The sequence below is a fragment of the Falco rusticolus genome, chromosome 5 (assembly GCF_015220075.1).
Source record: "Falco rusticolus isolate bFalRus1 chromosome 5, bFalRus1.pri, whole genome shotgun sequence".
NCBI lineage: Eukaryota > Metazoa > Chordata > Aves > Falconiformes > Falconidae > Falco > Falco rusticolus.
Genome location: NC_051191.1, coordinates 68,356,767 through 68,370,084, shown reverse-complemented (window position 1 = coordinate 68,370,084; position 13,318 = coordinate 68,356,767). Strand labels below are relative to the sequence as shown.

Here is a 13,318-nt window from a genome sequence, read left to right as displayed (position 1 = left end):
CGCTGTCATCTGCTCCTTCCCATGAGTCAGTAGCCTAGAGCTTTCTGGTCCTCAGGGGGTGTGAGGCAGAAGTCACATGTAGTTGCTGACAGAAGCTTTTAGTGATTTAAAGCCTCAGTGAAACCTCTGGAATCTGCACAGGAGTTTAGCTGTCACTTGGGGCCGTGGTATGACGTCTCTTTCAATGCCTGACCTTATCGCTATTTGACTTACGTGGCTGTCAGCTGGCTGCCAGTCCCACCAGGGACAGGTAGGGGTTTCTTTCCATTAGGTTCCTTGCCGATACCAGCAAACCACGGGGCACACACAGGGTCTGTGGTGCCAGATAAAATACGGTCCAAATGGGCACTTGGGAGATGCCGGTTTATTTTATATGATACCTCTCTCCTCTGTTTATGTTCAAAGTTACTGTTAGTTCTTATCTGCAGTGATTGGACCATACTGAAATCATTATCTCATGACACCAGCCGTATATAAAGATGTATTTGGGGAGAGTCCTAGGCAAGTTCCAACTAGGGTGAGAGGAAAAAAAAATATTGTCTTTATTTTACAGAGAGAGTTTTGGGACACTGAATTATTAAAGGCTAGTATTTTCAGAAGAGCTCTGTACTCACAGCAGGAGCAGGTTTTCAAAAAAGCTTAGGGTTTTTTCAAAAGTATTTGAAATCAATCAGTCTGAAAAATAGATAATGGGGAGTACTACTGCCATTATACCTCTGGTTAAAATCCAGCCTCTATCAGTCTGGTGGAAGCTCTTCATTTGAAAAGCAATTATTGGCCAACTTGATGTCTCTCCACCCTCTTCCTTGGTCCCCAGTTTTGGCTACCTGCTGTCTGTTACCAGCAGGCAGAGAGAGGAGCTGCAGGTGGCTTTCAGCAGTTCTGTTCTGTGGCATCTTTTCAAACTAATCTACACACAAGTCTGTATTCCTACAGTTTTGTTGCTTGGGTGGATAAAACATTTCAATCTTCTCTCCAGAAAGTGACAGTTGCACCTGCAGAAGCTGCTGAAATGCATGGAAATAACCTACAATATCATAAGCACCTTTTACATGAGAATAGCTCTATCCATGCTGGAAAATTAAAATTATTTCACTGGGCTGGCTTGGAAACCAGCATCACATTAGCCATACAAAACCTGAGAGCAGCTGATCTTATAAATGTGCACTGCAGTATTGAGAAGGAATGCTGTCCCTCTTTTAATGCTGGAGGCTGTGCCAACATTGTCTCAGTGCAGGGACTTCTATGAGCTCTCAAGGCATCACCAGATGCCTTTATGGAAATGACAGTCTCCCCAGCATCCAGGGGCAGCAGGGGTAGAAAGAAGGAAGACTCAACTTGTTTTCAGCCCATCACCTGCAGCATCTGGTTTCTGCCTGATGCCATTGCCTTCTGGCAATCCCTGAAGCCCAGGCAGTTTCTCAGGCATCCCTTTGATATGACAAAATGAGAGACATCTGAAAGGGCCCGTGCCTTGGACCTGAGTCATAGTAAGTGTTAGGGGCACTCAGTAAGGCAGAAATGCTGATGATTTTAGTACTAACAGCAGCTGTGCCTTCTCCACCTCTCAGGACACCTGTCTGGAAGCCATTATCAGTCGGTACACATTTGGCTGGCCTAAGGGTTGAGCCAATGCTCCGCGGGCCAGGGTATCAATATTACATGGTGCCACTGGTGTGCCAAAACCAGTGTCTCTTGCATCCTTCATCCATTTATCTGCCTGCCTGCCATCCACTGCATTCTACTTTTCATACTGAGCCTTGGGGGAGAGACCAGTAAGCATAAAGGTTGCTTTTTGGGGTGTTTCTGGAACAGACACAAGGTGTTCTATGAGCCAGACAAAAGTGAGGTGGTTGCCTGATTTTGCACTAGCTGTGATCTTACAAAGACTGCCTTTTGCCAAGGTGTCAGTGCTGGGGCCACATGGTTCCCTGTTCAGAGCTGGTTATCCTCCAGCCAGGTCAGTGAACAGGCGAAGAGAGCAAGTATCTGCCTGAAAAACTCCATATAGATGTCTCCATGCACAGACAGCAACTAGTGACAAGGGGGTCAAATACTTTTATTTTATCCTCAAAAGAATGTTAAAAATAGGTATGTGAGACATCTCTCATAGTATTCTGCCCACCCTGGCTGGACATCAGCAATTTCCTTTTCTTCCATGGTGTATCTGCTGTCTGCATGGGCTGTAAGATCTTCAGTATGAGGATCGTGCCTCCTCGTTGTGTGTGTGGACGTTACCTATTGCCTTGCAATGAGCGCTTGGCTGGGGAGAAAGCTAAGACAATAGCCAATTCTGTAGAATAAATATTTCCTTGTAGTTTCAGCTGGGTGCCAGAGTTTGCACAGTGCAGCACTTGCCAGGAAGAAACCTTCTTTAAAAAAAGTGAATCAGCCATCTTTTCCTTGGCCCATGCAGGTGGTTCTTCACCCAGGACAGAGCAAATGTCCCCACAGTGGGTGGGTGCCTGTGCCCAGACCGTGCCCTCACCAGCCCTTTCAAGGAATTTTCTCAGTGGGACACCAAAACAACTTGTGAGCAATGGGATTTCTTTTGTGGGGTCTGATGAGGTATTGCTCCAGGACATCCCTGGTCCTGGAGCCTGTTCCAGGCTGGAGCTCCAGCCCAGGAGCCTGTTCTTGCCTGTGCGCAGCAGAAGTCATCTAGCCTAAGGTTATCCATCACTGCTGCGTCTATAGCTCCTCTGATTGCCATGGTTGTCACGCTTGAAGGGAAAAGAGCCCTTGACACTGGCTCAGGAGAGATGTGTATAGCTGGATTTTTTAGATTGGCACCCAGCGCCTTTGCCATGTTCCCTTTGCTTGCAAATTATTTGATATCATTTTAATTCTGAGCCGAATTAGAGCAGTGCACAGGTTGCCATAGCAACCATTTCCTTGTGCCTTTTGGTCTGACTCATTGCAGACAATTACTCTCGCGCTCCAGGATTCACAGATGTGATAGGAGAAGAATCATGTGCTGGGCTTTCAACTTTTTTTTTTGCTTTTAATTTCCTTCCCAGCTTCTCTCGCATTAACTCTTACCTAGCTAGCACCAGCAGGGTCCTGTATCTGTGCCCAGGGCCACGTGGGCCCATGGGAGCACATTGCATGTAGAGTGTGTGTAGTTGCACAGTTTATGAAGGGAATTGTGCATACCTGCGTATATTTGCATACACAAACCGTTTCTCTTCAGTGTGTTGTGTGGCTGTGATACCTGTTTGCATGTGTAACTAGGGGTGTGCACAGGTACAGGTACTCACGGAGTGATTTACACTTACTCCTGTCTGTGGTGGGGCTACATATTCACACGTGTTTTCTGTGTGTGCATGCAGGTATGTACATGAATAATCCCTGTGGACATGGAAGTGTACCCAGTGTGTAGAGTCTGTCAGTATGCACTGAGCATACAGGGGGACTGACAAAGGGCAAGGGACACAAATGGGCCAGGACCTTCCGTTTGGAGCTGTGTGAAGATCCACAGACTGCCAAGCAAGTGGCATTAACACCTCTGACCAAGTAGGGTGAAAACCTAAATCCCTGTGTGAATGCAAGGCCAGTGCATTACCTTGTTTACACCTGTCCCCCCACAACAGCCCATGTCTGTGCATCTGAAGTACATGGAGTAAAGCGATGTTGTCCATGCAAGGACCATAGGCCATAGCACAGGTGTGGTTGATGTCATGAGCTGTATTAGGACCTATAGTTCAGAGGAACAAAGTCATGTAAGAAGATGCTGCAAGGAATCACAGAAGAAGTCTGTAGATGTAGGGATGAAGTTGGTAAATATTACAGCAGAGGAAATTACAGGAAACGTCTTGTAAAATGGTTTGGCTTAAATTCAGCCAAGGCACAAGCAGACAAGTTTTGCAGGGTGAGAACCACAGAAACTTAGCAGATCCAAGGGCAGCTCCAGTCTACTCCTGAGGTACATTCCTTTTACCGCCAAACTCAGCCTGTTTCCTTTCTGAGTTGTTCTTCTCCTGCCCTACCTATCCACCTAAGGCACAAATGTCCCCATCACAAGGCTGTGTAATGGCTCTCCTACTGCCAGCTCTTTCCCCTCCTAAGACCTTTTTATTCTCTTCCTTTCCCTCACTGGGATACAGAAGCCCCACTCATAGGACCATAGGATAATTCTGGTTGGAAGGCACCTCAAGAGGTCTCTAGTCACCCTTCTGCTCAAAGCAGGGTCAGCTATGAGGCCAGACCAGTTTGCTTGGAGCTTCATCACATCAATAGTCCCAGAAATATTTCTTGTTCTTCCCTAATGCTCTTACACTGTGCTCTCACCATCTGTACCGTGCAGAGACTGTACTGATAGTCATTCTCTTTTTTTCTCTCCCTGTCCTTGCGGTGTGGAATATCAACAAATCTTCGTGGCTTGCCAGTAAATGTGGAGGTGCTGAATGCAGGCTGGGTTGCAGCGGATATGGGCTCAGTGTTGGATGGTGAGGCATAGATGGCGGGGGGAAGGAGCGGGTGGAAGGTAGTCTTCCCGCTTCTGCCCGGGGTGCTTGGCTGGGAGCCCTTGCCTGGAAGCTCTGGAGTGAGCGAGCGGCTGTGTGGTGCTTGGTTGCTGGTTGGGTTTAAACCACAACACCTGGGAAGTGCCAGGCTTTCCCAAGGCAGTGGGGAGGCAGGGGAAAGGTGTGTGCAGGAAATACCTACGTGTGGACTACACTGCTGCCTAGGATGTGTGGAGGGGTGGTCTGGCTGCTGGCTTTTGGCACTGCTTTCACAGGCAGCAGTGCAAAGCCTGGAGTGTGGGGAGGGAGCAGTTCAGCTTTTGGGGACAGTATGGAGCCCACATTTCTGGGAGGAGTCAGTAAATGGCAATGCCCGATTCTGTTGCCTTCCATCTGTCTGCCACCACAGGCAACTGCTTAGGCCGCTTAAGCTGGCTCTGCAGAGAGCCTACGTAGAATGGGAAAAGAACAGACAGCAAAGAAAGCTTAGAGGTCTTAGAGGTCAGGAAATGTAGGGATAAAGTGAGAATTGCTTACAAAGCAAGCTGAGTTAGACCTTGCAAAGGAGATTAAAAAGATTAAAACAGCAAAATATTCTTCAGCTATTTGAAAAAAATATAGAAAGAAAAATAAGAAGTGGGGCCACTTCTGGGCAGGAAGAGTGAAGTCGAGGTCAAGGAGTCGGTAGTCTAGGCCAAAACCAAAGAGGACTCTGTGCCCAAGTTATTGATAAGGACAGCAGTATTGTCCTTGGAGAAAGAAACAAGCTGGCCACGGGGAGTAAGCAGCTCAAGCTGCTTAGTGCACTGACAGTGCTGGGCCTGACAGCCTCCCTCCAGCCCTGGGAGAGCTGGCACATGAAAACAGGCTTGTAGCGAGGGATTATTTTTGCCTCTACCTGCAGTGGTAACTCCATGCAGGCTGGAAAAGTGAAAATTCAGCAGTTAGGATTAACAACGGGGGAGAAGTAAGTTGGTCAGTCTCAGACCTGTAAGTGTGACCTCTGTAACATTTGTAGCACGCTAGAGGAGATCTTGAAGGGAAATGTAATTATTACCAAGCAGTTAGGGGGAAAGGGAGTCAAGCAATATGAGTTTATCAACGCTAGATCATGCCAGACTAACCCAAAAGCTTTCTTTCAGATGATTGTTCCTGGAAGACAAAAGAAATTTCAAAGGTTTCATCTCTGTATTTCAGTAAAGCACGTGATACAGTGCAACATAAACAATTAGTTAACTAGAGGTCAGGAAAGGCAGAGGAGTTGTGAGGGGCAGGGAGGCAGAAGTCAGTCTGGGAAGATGGCAGCAGCAAGATCACCTATCAAAGTCTAGCAAAAGGTTACCTGTAGCACTCCCCCATGGTCACCCATGGATTAGTCTTTGCTTACATTGACCTGAGACCCTCACTCAGCTAGCAATAGGTAGTGAGGAAGATGATTCAACACTAGAAGGCATTGCTAGTACAGGGAAGGACCAGGATATAGTAGAGAAAGCCTTATTTGACCTTGGCAGGAGTACCAGCAACAGAATGAATTTCAGTAGTATGACAGACAAGGTCATATGCTTGAGAACTAATATTAGAAATTTTCTGTAAGCTGGGAACTCTGTGAGATCTGGCAGAGAGCACAGCAAGCAAGGCTAGAGGCAGTCCTTGTCTTATGGGAGCTGTTGGGCCCATTTTGCCAAGTCTCAGTGAGGATCTTCAGTGTATTACCCCCTGACGCCCACATAAATTTCAGGGAACCTTCATCATCTGCCAAGTTCCATCCTGGGATCCTTGCCAAAAGGCAACTGGGTAGATTCAGTGGTAAATGTATCCTCAGAAAGCTCAGGAGAAAAATGCTGAGAACTTCTGTATTAGGGGATGGTAGGATGATAGCAAGTGATAGTGTGATGTAGTTGTGGGCAAAGCAAATGTTGTCCTAGAACATACCTGGAGATGTGTTCCCAGTGAGGATGGGGATGCATTGGTGCTCCTACACAGAGCCCCGTGAGACCTCTCCTCTAGTTTGTGTTACAGTTTTGGCCAAAAGTATGCAGGCTGAGATGGGTACACACAGGCCAGAAAGATGATGAGAGGAAAAGGAAGCCTCACTCTGTGAGAGGAGCCTGGGAGTACCCCGTTTGTTTAACCACATGCAACCAAGGCTGAAGTGGATAGATTGCTGTAATAAACGCGTCTTGGAGGAAGCATTTAAAGCACACAGCTTGTATGAAGACACTGTAGTATAGACAGGCCATGAAAATAGTTAAGACAGAAAACTAGAAGAGGGTTTCTGGCTGATAAGGTAATACAGCTTTAGGTGGAATCTGAGGTAAAAAGACAAATGGGTTTTAGCTGGAGCTAGAAGAGACTGTAAGAAGGTGGTGGTGCCTTGAATGGAAAGAGATGAGACTCAGCTACCCTGCAGCCCTTCTCCATCACCAGGGAACTGCTGAAGTCCCTTGTCTCACCATGCTACAGTACAGTTGACAGCAAGCAAGATACAGGGTGGTCACTCAGGGCAATCCCTGTTCATCGCAGCACTCCTTTTGGGTACAAGGCCGGGCCTTTTTACTGAATAATTCACACACTCCATAATTTTAGTCGTGACTGAATAAAAATATGCTTGTTAATGCAGCTGAAAGCCCCAGCACAAGCACCTGGAAGGCCAGAAGTTAGGGCTGACCTAACCCCCTCTCTTAGCCTTTGACAGCGTGGTGGTTTCTCTTGATTGATTTGGGTTTTGCAAAGTAAAGAAGAATGATCTGAGAAGCCCCTGCTTATGATAACAAGCCTTTAAAAAGCAGATGGGCGTGTGGGGGCTGGTGTGTTTTGTGGCAGCTGAGAAGTGACAGTTGAGGAGATCAGAAAAGGGAGAATCTGAAAAGCAGCTGGTCAGAGGCAGTCCCTGAAAAGGGGATGATCACTCACAAGAGAATGAAAATAAGGGGAAGAGAAAGAATAACTGGGGGATCGAAGACATTTATGTCTAGTGGGAGAGATGTGAAAGATAACCATATAAGACCATGAGTGGATGAGAAAGTGGAGACTGCTAGAAGGGGACCATCAGTTTAAATAAAGGGCTAGATTTTTCTTTTGCCAATAATTGCAAAAATCTGGAGACTCTTGTTTAAAATCCAGTGAATTTATACTAATATAAATGTTGTTATGAGTGGGATCAGAACCAGTTTCCCATAATCTGGCTCCCTCAAAGTGACTTGTTAGGGTTTTGCCCTAGCATTTCCGTATGCCTCCATCTTTAAAGTAGGAACAATATGCACACAGCCTGGTGAGTGTGCTCTGAGACATTGGTGGCAAGGAGTAGGGAAAGGTTATATTTACTATTGTATGGCAATAGTTAAGTAGTATTTACAATACAGAGCACGGATTTTGATGGATGTGGAGCATACTTCGAACAGGACAAGGGAAAATTGACTCAAAAGGCTACAGTGTTGTTCCAGAGGTGAGGAAATGCTTCACAGCGCAAGACTTAATGAACTCAACCTGCTTATTTTACCAAAAAGAAGACTGGGAGATTACTTGATTAGAGTATGAGGTACCTTCACAGGGAGAGGTGCTGGTTACTGAACATTTGTTTTTTCAATCTAAGGGAGAAAAGCATGACAAAAACCTGTGACAGGAAAGCAGTTTCAAATGAGATAGTAAGCATGAATGCTAATGGTGAGCATGAGTAGTTACTGTAGTAAGGTACCAGGAGAAAAGGGAGTTCTTCATCTCTTCAGTGTTTTTTAAATCAAAGGCAGATGCCTTTCTGGAAGATTCGCCTTAGCTGTATGTAAACACTCACTGTTGGACTTTCTACAGGATAGCTTCTCTATTTTCTGTTTCATAAGCTAAACAGATTGAGCTCTTTAAGCCTTTCACAGCAAGGCATTTTCTGCCGCCCTCAAATAATGTTTGTGGTTCTTTTCTGCACACTTTCCAAGTAGCGTGTGGTACGCAGAAGGTCAGACTGAATGATCTAAAGTCCCTTCTGGCCTTTATACTTTCTGAATCTCTGCCTCTGTGAATTCATTAATGTTTGCAAGCTCCCAAAGAGCTGCCAAAGGCAAGCACTATAGAAATGCAAAGCATTGTTGTTACTCTGGATACTTCCCTTGAGCTTTATGAGAGCTGGTTGAATATTTGTGTATTGCCTGTGCGTATTTCCTCAAATGAAATACCTGAATTTGTGTCTCATTCAGTGCCCTTTCTGAGTTGATTTTCTGCAGCTGTTCTAACAAACAAGTTTATTCCCAAGTCAGGACACAGAAAAAGCAAATACGAAGGGCCAAACCTCAACTTGGAGCCCTGAGCAAAGAGCGGCACATTGTTGTCCTGGCCCAGGAGCTCCACACAAGGCAGAGTTATTCTTAGCATCACGCTTTGCTTTCTCCTTGGCTCCAGGTGACCTGCATGTGGCCTCTGCCTGGCTGCAGCACAGTCCTGCTGTGGGAAAGAGAGGTCTAGCCCCTGTTGATTGCTTCTTTCCCACCCTCTAAAGGGACAAAAGCTCTCATGGTGCTGCCTTGTCCCCAGATTTGCAGGATGGCTGTTGATGTGGAGAGTTCCCCAAAATGACACAGGAAATCTTTATTTACTTGCACTCCATTCTGTAACTGTACTTGCCAGGGAATACTTATACTTTTGTCTGTATTACGCAGTGTTCTCAGAGGGAAGGCTTTTGGTCTGCAGAAATCCCATGCTAGGACTGCATTTATCTAATCAGAGTATAGAAGCTGACCCTCTGACCTGTGCTTCCAATCAGTGCTAGCAAATGCTGTTCAAGCTGGCACAGCAAGCTGCTGCTGAACAAGATGCTGAGGAGGAATTCTGTTTTATATATTATATATGTATTATATAGATTTACATAATTACATGTTTATATATAGGGTGTTACATATGTGTGTGAGTAGATATGTATTCAGGGCAAATACATTTGCCAATATCAAATAATAATCAAATTATAATTATCAAATCACAGAAAATCACAGCCTGCTCCCAGATAATACATGCACTGAAAAGGCTTAGAGTCAGTGGATGAGTGTGTTGGCTTTGCTTTTTTTCTGTTCTCATTTCTGGTATTATATGAACTACTTAGTAATATCTGTGTGCCCTCCTCTACCTACATGGCAAAATTAGATTAAACTATGTGTCATAGACACCATACTGTTAAACAATAATGGTGATTCTCTTGCGGCACATACCTTTTCAGCAGAACAGATGCCTCAGCTGTTACTGGATTAAGGGTATCTGGGTTTTGCTCCCAGTTTCTCCCTGAAGATCAGACTGAGTATAACAGTGTGCCCGCGTGTAACAGTGTGAGTACGGTGGCACAAGGGTTTGCTTATGGCAGGTTTTAACGTCTTTGGTGGTTCCACATGCATGAGGATGAGCTTTTTCTCACAGGAAGAGCGTGTTATGTATCGTGTATGCTTAGCACTGAAAGTGGAAAAATGGAAAAATGGGGAATTTCAACTTCTTAGCTGTGTGGGATAGACCAAGCCAGTGAACAGCTGGTGGAGAGACTCTTCTAGCTGTAGGGGTGACAGCTTGTGTACTTGGGGGTGCAATAGGATTAGATAGCAATTTCCATTCATTTCAAAATAACCTTGCTCAGGAGGGTCAGGAATCTGGAAATGCAGGAACTCATAGCTCACTATTTGTTACTGTTTTATTGAACATTATGCTCTAATTTTTAAAAAATAATAATTTTGGAATCAGATTTGACCTGAATATAACTCCATTGGCTTCTGCATTCTTACACTAGGGATTAATTTGGCCCTTTCTACTTTTATGTAATGAGCTGATTGCCACAGTACCTTATCCTTGTTACACAATCACCCTTGTCTGGCTGTGTCCCTGGAGCACTGTGTGTTTGTTTCTAGATCTAGGGTCTCACCTTGACTAACTGTGCATTTAGTCCTACAGCCTCGCCCTGGCTATGGGTAAGTGCTTGCCTAGGATTTACACTGATACAGTCTAAGTGTGTGTATGTCCGTGCATGCTCACTGCAGTATTTACTCTAGGATTTACACTGATACAGTCTAAGTGTGTGTATGTCCGTGCATGCTCACTCCAAGTTCAAACACTATGTACAGGCAAGCACACATATGTGGGAATTTAGGGGCTTTTTCCTTTGGCCAGCTGTATCCCTGCAGTGTTTGCTTTTGCAGGGGGTAGGAGACAGAGGGAAGGTTGCTATTAGAGATCTCATTTAAACAAGAAGGAGCATAGGAAAATACATTCTTTATTATTCTTCTGTAACAACAAGCCAGAAATATAATATACCTTTAAAAATTTTCTGTCTCATGCCAAAGAAACCTCCATTCAATCATTTTAGAAAATCTTGTTGCTCTCCCTCAAACAGTAAGGAAAAGAAAAAGGAATTACAAGTGCCATCTGTTCCCTGCAAGAAATACGCCTGCCTGTACCACAGGTGGGTGTGTGGGGAAGGGAAGTGGGGGGAGCAGGAGGGGTGTTTCTGGTGGCCCTGCCAGCCCCTACATTGCCCTGGCACATGTTGGACCTGTCTGCCCCAGAAGACCATTTCCTGAGGGCAGACACCTGCATGCAGCATTGGTAGACCTGCCTGCAGCCAAGGGTGCATTCAGGGGGATTCCCCCCATACCTAGCTATACCTTAAGGGAGACCCTGTTCCCACACACCAGAGGGACCCATTGCCCGGGCACACGAGGAGCACTGGGTCTCGTGTATCCAGTATCCCACAGGAGAGCTGAATTTCTGACCGTGCTGGGTACCATGTTCCTCAGAGTGCCTGTGGACAGCACAGCAGCTCAGTCACACTAGGGCAGCCTGTTTTCCAGGTGTGCTAGGGAACGGACTAATAGCCTGTTTGCAAGCAGTGGTATAAAGAGGGCATTTCCCAGTGAACCCTGTTACTATGCTCTGCATGAAAGAGGACAGGGCCTTGTCCTTCCAAGCACAGTATTTGCTTTCTGGTGGGACTTCCCATAGCAGCCAGCCTTCATGTTTCTCAGCAACTCTCTTTCCTCCCCTTTTCTGTTTTCTCCTTTCCTGGGTGGGTTTCTAAACATAGCAGTCCCTTGGCTAGGGTTGAAATGAATCCAGACTTTCTGCCTTATAAATGAAACCAAAAAGGAAAGGATGGGCAAGGTCATTATCAGCCCCACAACACAAGATATAGAAAATAATAGCAACAAAGAAAAATTGGTCAGGGCAGGAGGAGGTCACAGGGAAGGTACAGGGAAAGGAGGATTTCACACCCTCCAACCCTTGCGTTGTCCCCTGCCTCCCTCCCACTCATTTTACTTCTAGTCTATCTCCTTAAAAAGTCTCTCTCTCACTCTCTTGCTCACTCACACACACACACACACACACATATAGATCCCATTTGTTTTGTGCAATATTTCACCATTATTTGATGCAAGTAAAATATAGATCTATAAATATACCACTCTGACTCAAGTCCCATTTCAAGTATGATTGCGGAGTCCAGTATGATAAAGGGAGAAGTTCCCCTGAGAGGGAGGTTGGGGAGAGGTTTGGATCCAGCAGGCAGAATCTAGTCCTGGCTTGCTGGGAATGTGGAGCAGCAGTAACACACAGATGGAGTCTGCAGTGCTGCCCTTCAGAGTTCTGCCCTTCAGAGCAGGCTATGGTTGCAGCAGATGGGATGCTTGGAGTGGCTAGACAGTGCATGGGGGAAGAGTCCTTCCTCCTCACATCTTGCCAGCCCCCTCCTCCTCTTCCCTACAAGCAGTGTGCTAGGAGTGGGGATGCAATGTGTGCACACACTTGTGGGTGGACTGCTTCTCCCAGTCCTTCTTCCAGGGCAGCCTGGTCTTCTGCTTCCTGAAGAACATCCTTCCCTGTCCTGTGCATCCCTGTGTCAAAGGGAAGTCATGCTGAAACAGTCCAGAGCATCCTGTCTCTTTGCCTCTAGTGGCCCTGGATAGGCCAGGAAGGATTTTGCCATTCAAGGCTTTGATTAAAGACTTGGCATTGTGTGCCCACGGGTCAGTACAACCACCTGTCTGGGACCAGAAGGGGGTGAGGAGCCAGCATGCATTGCTTCCACAGGGATCCAGCGGCAGCGAGCAGGAGGGCTGCGAGACGTCCGAAGGCATTGGAATCCAGCTGGAGCAGAAGGAAGAGGTGACATGCCCTGGCAGGGTCCGCTGCAGTGCGTGCTGGGCTCTGAACACAGGTTGCTAGCGAAACACCCTGCAAAGCTGGGCTGGCTGCCAGCTTGTTTCCTGATGGCAGGGATCACACCATCCACAGGCACTGCAGATGCACGACCTTCGGTGTTGTCTTCCTCGCCCAGGAATACCCACTGTGACGGGTTAGAGCAGGTTACCATGGCAATGTGTGCTCTCCCCTGGAGACAGTGTTTTATCCCACTTCCAGTGATACAAAATGAGTCCGTATGTTGAGATCCTTTCATTTTTTTTCCCCTCTCACTCTTTTTTTTCCTCCCTGTCAGGTTGGAAGGAGCTAAGACTAATAGGAGGCACTGCAGTCTGAGGACTTTAAAACCTGGTTGGGGGAAGTCACCCTATGTGACAGTGGCAGTGTGCACAGTAGTGTGTGTGGGCACACTCGTGCAGCTGTGGATGGCAGTGAACACAGCAGTGATTGTGAAGGGCGTGTATGCAGGCTGTGCTGCTCACCATGCCAGACCCTTCCTGGACTCTCCCACCTGTGCCACACTGTGGTCCAGGTTTCAGCCTGCACCTCATGACCCTCCAGATTGTGCCCCCTCTCTTCAGTCACCCCAGCCGCATAACCTATTCCATACACCATGTTTGCTCCTCTGCCAGCCATGCCAGCTCTTGGGTTGTGTGTCTTCTCCTGCCGCCTTCCCCTAGGCTCACACTACTCCT

General features: G+C 46.6%; 1 protein-coding gene across 5 annotated transcripts in view; it reads left to right on the top strand.

Annotated features, from left to right (window-relative positions):
- CACNA2D4 (calcium voltage-gated channel auxiliary subunit alpha2delta 4) overlaps positions 1 to 13,318 on the top strand; it is a 139,895-nt gene that overhangs the window by 67,282 nt on the left and 59,295 nt on the right. The window contains exon 28 of one of the 5 annotated variants that reach the window (XM_037390302.1): positions 12,513 to 12,912. The exons of the other annotated variants lie outside the window; for them this stretch is intronic. Within the exon in view, the coding sequence (XP_037246199.1) occupies positions 12,513 to 12,868 (356 nt within the window). The 3' untranslated portion in view covers positions 12,869 to 12,912. Of the gene's footprint in view, positions 1 to 12,512; positions 12,913 to 13,318 lie in introns of those variants that run through there. 5 annotated transcript variants of the gene reach the window in all.